This window comes from Bidens hawaiensis, unplaced genomic scaffold, assembly GCF_021521415.1.
Source record: "Bidens hawaiensis isolate Kalapana, Puna unplaced genomic scaffold, B.hawaiensis_p1.1 tig00002866_1, whole genome shotgun sequence".
Taxonomy (NCBI): Eukaryota; Viridiplantae; Streptophyta; class Magnoliopsida; order Asterales; family Asteraceae; genus Bidens; species Bidens hawaiensis.
This window is the reverse complement of record NW_027491154.1, coordinates 2782151-2789856: the sequence shown is the minus strand read 5'-3', so window position 1 is coordinate 2789856 and position 7706 is coordinate 2782151. Positions and strand designations below refer to the sequence as shown.

Sequence of the window (7706 nt, the reverse complement as noted above, 5' to 3'; positions counted from 1 at the left end):
CCACACTCAAAATATTGTTCTTGCACTCCAAAATCGCCTCTTGGTTGCTCTAGGGTGAAAAGATATGATTAGGATCTCAAAAGGCGTCCCTAAAACGAGTTTATAAGGCTGTTACGAGTTTCAGCGTCAGGCCCACCGTAAGCTACGGTGGCCACCGTAGCTTACGGTGGCTTCCAAATGCCTTACGGTGGTTTTAAACTGCCATACGGTGGGTTTTTCTTCAGATTCCACCGTAGCTTACGGTGGCTACCGTAAGCTACGGTGGCCTTTAACATGGCCTCCTTGTTTTCGTCATAACTTTCTCGTTTCAAGTCCGCTTTCTTCACCGTTTTCGCCCACGTTCTCGTAATTACATTCTCTATCTTCTCGTACTTGCAATTATATGAGTAACAATAGTCAACTAATTCAACAAGATAACCCCATTAAACACATGATTATTATTGTTCTTAAACCACTTAAAGGTTGTCCCATGGACCACCCATCAACAATGCACATTTACCATATATTAAAATACAAAAAATACAACATATGAAACAAAAGGTACAATCAGTGGTGGATTTAGACCAAAATCTTAGGGGTAACGTTCAATTTATTTTTACCGTCTTCCATACTATGTACGAATTTTTTTACACCATATTTCATAAAATAACCAACAAGTTTTCTTACCGTATTTCATACAACTGAAATTTTTTGTTACTGTATTCATACAATATTTTATTTAACATGATGTTGGATCGATGTCATAGTTTTCTTAGATTTTTCATTTAAAAAGATTAGTACTAAGATGTTTCCGTTTCATCTTCCAAGTTCCCTAATATTAAAAGAAACAAAATTTAAACTATAAACCCAAAATCAACTTCAATTTACACATAAACCTTAAATATCTAACTAATATACACAATTTATATAAATAAATGACAATTACATTTTTAGATAAAAGTAGAAGAACACATAAATTGAACAAGTAACCGTAGAAGAGAGATTGAGGAAGCATAGGACGTCGGCTACTCGGCTGTAGGGTGGAGCCCCAGTGGCCAGAGGAGGGCAGTTGGGGGTCGGGGAATTGTAGGGTGGAAGAAATTGCTGAATGAAACTTTGTTTTGTTGAATGTTGATGTCCGGATTAAACCAAACTTCCAATATCAGGAAACAACAAACAATGTATTATTTGGTTTGGACTTTAATTAATTTTAGCTTTTTAATTTGGTTGGACTATACATAAATAGGGGTAACGTTATATATTTTCAGTGGTAGCGAACTACAAAAACCGACCAAAATATTAATAAATTTGCACTACCAACGAAAGTTGAGGGGTAGCGGAGGTTGCCCCTAGCTACAAGCTAGGTCCGCTCATGGGTACAACAAAGTGAAAACTAGTATTTACACCCCCGCGTTGCAGGAGGTATTGGTGGGAATTTTTTTTGGGAGGGGGGGGGGTAAATCGTTTATTTTCAAATCCACTTCACTCGAAAACATGGAGTCACCCACCCGCCGCCTTTCGTGAACCATTAAGAAAGATAAGATTCATGTCATATGTTATGTTGTATGACTATTATGAGAATTTGTTAAGAAAAAGTAATTTTCATTCTCGTGCTACACATATGCTCGTGAATGTTGCTCTATTGAAAGCAGGTTGTATGGGCGATTAATGCGCATGTGTATATAGGGAGTAGTAAATGCGAGAGTAATGAATGATATAAGAGATGTTTGAGGGTGTATGAATTTATATTACCTTCTTTCCATAGGCAATCTCGAACTCCAAGATTCTACATGTTCCCAGGTGTTATTTGCGGAAGCCTTGCTCGACTTGACCCGCCTCAGTCGAAAAAACATCCTTATTTCATGTAAAGAAAGGATTTTTTAAGGCGAGGTGACGTGTTAACTTGGGTTGACTTTTTTTAGTGTTACTGATTAGGGTAAGAGAAGCATAAGCTTGACAAAAAAGGTTTGATAGAATGATTAGTCGAACTTGTTAGGGATTTTTCTTCGTGAAAAACAAATTTTAGTGTATAGAAATAACAAGGTGTCATAATTTTATAATTTTTTTTAATTGTGTAAAATAGTAGGATCGGAATAAAATCTGGATCCGACCCGTTTTGTTTAATTCCGGACAAATAAGAACCCTAAAGTAATTACACTCTCTTCTTCTTAAAACCCTAATAATTACACATTTCATCATTCATCATCAGTTGTAGAAATTGAGATATGTTAGTCGGCAGGATTGCAAGGACCGTCGTTACTCGGTTCCGGAGCTCTTTAATCCTCCGTGGCGGACCTCATAATAATAATAATCTTCTCTCGAATTCAATCTTTGGAAATCAGTTTCATTCTCTTCTGGATTCACAGCACAAGGTACTGATTTATGTTTCCTAGGGTTTATGCATTATTCATTTCAATTATTATTGCCTCGTACACCAGTTTGCCTTTTGTTAGGGTTTAAGGCCCCAGAAAATGATTTTAGGCTTTCTTTACTCCCAAATTATTAATTTCATTATATATTTTTATCTGCTAACTCTGTTCTAGTATACTTTGCTAGTTATGTATTTTGTCTGCTGGGGCTTATAATAGACCAATTGTTTAGTAATTGTATGTTGTATTTCACATATTTGGTTCGTCTCAAAGTTATAGATTTGGCACTCTGTGATTCACTAGTAGGGTGCAACTTTTACTCTCATCTCGGACAAAATTACAACAATATGATTGATTGTTTGATTTTACATCAACACTGCGAAATTTTTGTTGCCATTTTGTCAACTTTAAGTTACCGGTTTGTGCAGTGACTAACTGTTTATACATTAATACTAATGCTAATTATGCTAATTGCTTTTGCTCCAAAAATTAATTATTCTGTCAACATGTAAGTGGATTTTAGATGTTTGGTACTTTGGTTATAGTTACAAACTTACACACTCTTATCAGGTAGTTACTTTTCTTGATCTTTTTGTGATCTGGTTATGTTAAAGCTGTTTACAATATAGTTATGCCGTCAATTGTTAAGCAAAGCAACGCTTTGTGTTTTGACTAGGTAAATAGTTCTGTTTGATAATAATTTAGATGTTATGACTTATTAAAAATTCGATTTTATTTTATTTTTCTTTTTTCATTTAATTGCAATCTTGTGAAATATTAGTAATTGGTTTATAGCTTTTAGCATGTCAGACGGAGTTTCTGTGACTTCAACAGTGCTCTTCCTAATGTTAAGTCCACCTAATTATAAATTCACCTTTTTTTCAACAATCAAGGCATACTTAAAATGTTTTAGAATATGAGAGTGAAAACTGTTAGGTTGTGGAGGTTGTTTTGGCAGCCGGCCCTAGCCACATAAGGAAAGAATTCTAATTAATTGCAAATCAGCTATTTTAGGCAGGAAGATCAATTACTCTGTTTTAGTCTTTATCCTCTTATTATTATAAATATAAAGACTAAAGTCGCAGATCAGCAGGTCTGTTAGAAGTCAGTAGGTTCATTTATATCTACTAGGGGAGTCCCATCTGTGAAATCTTTTTATAAAGTCGTCATATTGTTTAGTGGTATTAGAGCTCAAGCTAGTTAATTATTGGGTCAACATGGCAGAAGATTGGAATATTAAGATCGACAACTTTGATGGGCATGACTTCTGGTTTTGGAAGAAGCAGATAGAGGCCTATCTTTATCTGAAAGAGTTGCATCAACCGTTGTTGGGAGAGAAACCAAAAGATATGGCTGATACAGACTGGGAGTTGTTGGATCGAAAGGCTTTGGCAGAGATCAGACTTTCGTTGTCGAAGAATGTTTTCTACAACGTCGTCAACGAAAAGACTACATATGGGTTAATGAAGACGTTATCCAAGATGTATGAAAATCCGTCAGCTTGGAACAAGGTTTTTCTGATGCGGCAATTAGTCAATACCAGAATGAACGAATGTGCTTCAGTTATTGTTCATATCAACCAGCTTAATTCAATCATAGCGCGTTTATCATTGGTTGATATTAAGTTTGATGAAGAGATTCAGGCACATTTTCTTTTATCTTCTCTACCCGAGAGTTGGTCTGAAATAGTTACAAAAATTAGTGTTTCATCGGAAACTACTAAGTTTACGTTTGAAGGTATTCGTGACCTAATTCTGGCAGAAGACATACGCCTCAGGAGTTCAGGAGAATCTTCAAACTCACTGTTAAGTACCGAAGGCAGAGGAAGAAATTTTGAACGAGGAAACAACCAGGTCAGAAAGAGGGGACAGCCAAAACACCGGAAAGACATCACTTGTTGGTATTGCCAACAGGTCGGGCACTTCAGAAATAAGTGCACACCTTCGGCAACTGCTAGAGATAATCGATCATCTAACTAGGGGAGTCGTGTTGGATTAGAGAAATTATTCTGTCCGGCTGTAATATTGATTTTTTTTTCTATATATTTTAGTATTAAGATGTCCTCTTCTTTTTACCCCAACTTGGATGTGATATTGACATTTGTTATTTTTCTGTTTGGGATAAAATTAAAGTGGTTGGTTAGCATTATCTATGCTTATTGGTTGAATCATACCTTTTGTTGTAGATTAAATAACATTACTATAGAGGGGAGGAGGGGTAGAGGACAACCTAAATTGACTTGGGATGAGAGGATTAGACATGATCTGATAGACCTAAACCTCTCAGAGGACATGGTTGAGGATAAGAATTCTTGGAGAAGTAGAATTAAAGTTAACGATTTTTAGGGAGAAATGAACACTTTAGGGCGTCTATTTACCTTATTCTGGTCACACACAATAATGGTATTTTCTTCCCATATATATAGTACTATTATTATTTTTATTTTTATTATTATTACTATTATTATTATTTGTATTATTATTATTATTATTTACTAACTTTGATTTCCTTATATTGCCCCATACATATTAGAGCTGAGGGTCTCTCTGGAAGCCACCTCTTTATCCATTTGGATAGAGGTACGGTGTGCCTACATCCCACCCTCCCCAGACCCTACTTATAGCTTTGCTGTTGGTGGGACTTCACTGGGTATGATTGATTGATTGATTCATTTAAATGTTTCACGAAACATATTACTTTTGTAGAATTATAATGATAAGGTAGGTTACTCCATTTGGTCCCACTTTTGGTTTTGTAGATTTTAGGGTTCTTACCAATGCTGTATCTGTTGCAGGTGATAGCAGGTCAAATTTCTTTATTACATAATTCTACCTACAGTTTCTCGCCTTTTCAAAGATTTGGATTCTCGTCATCTGCATCTCCTGAGTCCAATGAAAAAGAAACTGAAAATGGAAAAACTACAGGCAGTTCAAATAATGCAAAAGAAAATGAAAATGCTGATGACAAAGGACAAGGTCTTGTTATTAAATACTCAAGTTAATAATACATTAATGTCTGGTTTTTAAAAGTTTTGACAAGCTAAAGCTTACTTTGTTTTTTGAGTGCCGTTTAGGTGAGGAAGACTTGACAATGGAGGATCTGTACAAACTTGTGACCGAGAAGGATGAACTTTTGAAGACAAAACAAGAAGAAATTGAGAAAATGAAAGATAAAGTTCTTCGGACATATGCGGATATGGAAAACATCATGGATAGGACAAAAAGAGAGGCGGAAAACTCAAAGAAATTCGCAATTCAGGTTAGATATTTTTCTAGCAATAAATATTTAGTTAAAAGAGGTTTTATTGTTTGCTTTAATATGTCTTAGTTAAGAGTTAGCATTTTGTTTATATTAATAGTATTATTAGCTATATTTAATAGTTTTCATAATTTAGTTTGTGCTAATAAATTGGTGTTTATGCATATGTTGCAGAATTTTGCAAAGAGCTTGCTGGATGTTGCAGATAATCTGGATAGGGCTTCTTCGGTTGTAAAAGAGAGCTTTGCAAAGATTGATACATCTAAGGACACTGCTGGAGCTGTTCCACTTCTGAAAACACTTCTAGAAGGTGTTGAAATGACTGAAAAACAGTTGGCAGAGGTAACATATCTCTTTAAATGTTATTTAATAATACAGTGTGTTATTTTATAGTAAAGCTGCAGCTAAAGCAATCTAAGAGGTTGATGAATTTGTTGATTTCAGGTTTTTAAGAAATATGGTGTGGAGAAGTATGATCCAATAAATGAGGAGTTTGATCCTAACAGGCATAATGCAGTTTTTCAAGTACCAGATGCTACAAAACCTCCTGGTATTGTTGCAGTTGTGCTCAAGGTATAATGCCACCATACCAGTTTTTTTTAAATTAACTATTTCATTTATTTAATAGTTCTAGTTGTGATTCAGTGTGTAGTTTACTTGATCATGCTGTTTTCTTTTGGTTTTGCAGGCGGGATACATGCTGCATGATCGAATCATAAGGCCTGCTGAAGTTGGCGTCACTATAAAGGCGGATGACTAAAGATACAAGTGGTGTTGGATCCTCATACCTCTTAAGTGAGATTATATTAAAAGATTTTGAACATTTTGTCGTGTTAGCATGGGGCTTTATTCAGTATTTTAACTGAACTTTCTCTATTTACTTAATTTTTTCGTAGCGAGTGTAATAAATTTTTGATACATTAGGGTATAGATGTACTATACCATCCACCTTAGAATCGTATGCCTCAAGTTGCAAGGTGGGCGAGTCCAGGCAATCGGATCAAGATAAACTTGCTAAATAAGTCGGTTGAAATGGACACCCTTAAGTTAATATTAAAATCAGTTCGTTGTTTCTTTTCTTTTCAAAAGACAAATATTATTAAAAAATCACCAAGCTGGAGCTAGGCAAACACAACAAATTACAAAGGAAGCTATGTCAGTCTCTGCAAGAATATATTTGTGTTTTGATCTATTCTTTATCTATAAAAACCCGACTGATTTTATGTTTTCCAATATTTTTGACACTTCAGCTTCCTTGTTTGAAAATTGAACTTCATTCCTTACTTTCCATATGTATCAACCACCAATGGTTTTAATACCATGTTGAATGACTTTTTGTCCAATATCTATCGGTCTTGGATATGGAAATTCCAATAAGTATAAAACTGTAAAGCCAAGTATTTGATTTGTCTTGCACCAACTGCTAATTCCTTACTAAACAACCGAAGCGATTTAGCACGTAGCAAAGAGATGGTCTGCCATCTCGAGAGTTTCACCACAAAGAATGCTCAAATAGGAATTAACCTGTATCGGAGCGATGTAGCACGTAGCAAAGAGATGGTCTGCCATCTCGAGTGTTTCACCACAAAGAATGCACAAATCGGAATTAACGTGTACGTTTCTTTTTGATAAAGCTGTTAAGGTTGGTAACCGATCCATTAATACAGATCAAAGTGGGATAAATTAGGGGCTAAATCATGACTGCTATGGAAATCTAAAAACTGATTCTGTATTAACCTTATTATTAAGGACAATCTGTGTTTCTTAGTTAAATGAGTTGAAATTGAAACTGAATCACACGACCGCTACTGTTAACGCTAAGGTAATCTAAAACTGGTTCTACATTAACTAGCCCTGATATGCGTTATTTGTCCTAAAACGTTGATGAGATGATTATCTAACCACAGTGAAGAATTAATTAAATAAGTCCAGGTTGTACTAAGAGCACATAGACCTACAAGTTGATAACTTTATCCTTTTCACAATCTTGATAAGATAATGGTGATAAGTTTAAGCTGCAAAGACCCTTTGTGCAGCTTTCACCCAGTCAGCAACTTTGTTGACACCACCTAGATCATGGTCTTCATCATCATCACCATC

The 7706-nt window shown here is 35.3% G+C and overlaps 1 protein-coding gene across 1 annotated transcript; it reads left to right on the top strand.

The window, feature by feature from the left end:
- The first annotated feature begins 2104 nt into the window (after window positions 1–2104).
- Window positions 2105–6526, top strand: LOC143621541 (grpE protein homolog 2, mitochondrial-like). Its single transcript, XM_077092944.1, has 6 exons — window positions 2105–2351; window positions 5143–5323; window positions 5422–5606; window positions 5781–5948; window positions 6051–6179; window positions 6295–6526. Exons 1-6 carry the CDS (start codon window positions 2205–2207, stop codon window positions 6364–6366), a joined length of 882 nt encoding a protein of 293 aa, XP_076949059.1. The 5' UTR covers window positions 2105–2204; the 3' UTR covers window positions 6367–6526.
- The last annotated feature ends 1180 nt before the right edge of the window (window positions 6527–7706 follow it).

Excerpts from the sequence above, each read along its gene's own strand:
- LOC143621541 (XM_077092944.1), top strand. The coding sequence starts at position 2,205 with ATGTTAGTCGGCAGGATTGCAAGGACCGTCGTTACTCGGTTCCGGAGC. Across the intron at positions 2,352-5,142 it reads TTCTGGATTCACAGCACAAG|GTGATAGCAGGTCAAATTTC; the intron begins GTACTGATTTAT and ends TATCTGTTGCAG. Across the intron at positions 5,607-5,780 it reads CAAAGAAATTCGCAATTCAG|AATTTTGCAAAGAGCTTGCT; the intron begins GTTAGATATTTT and ends CATATGTTGCAG.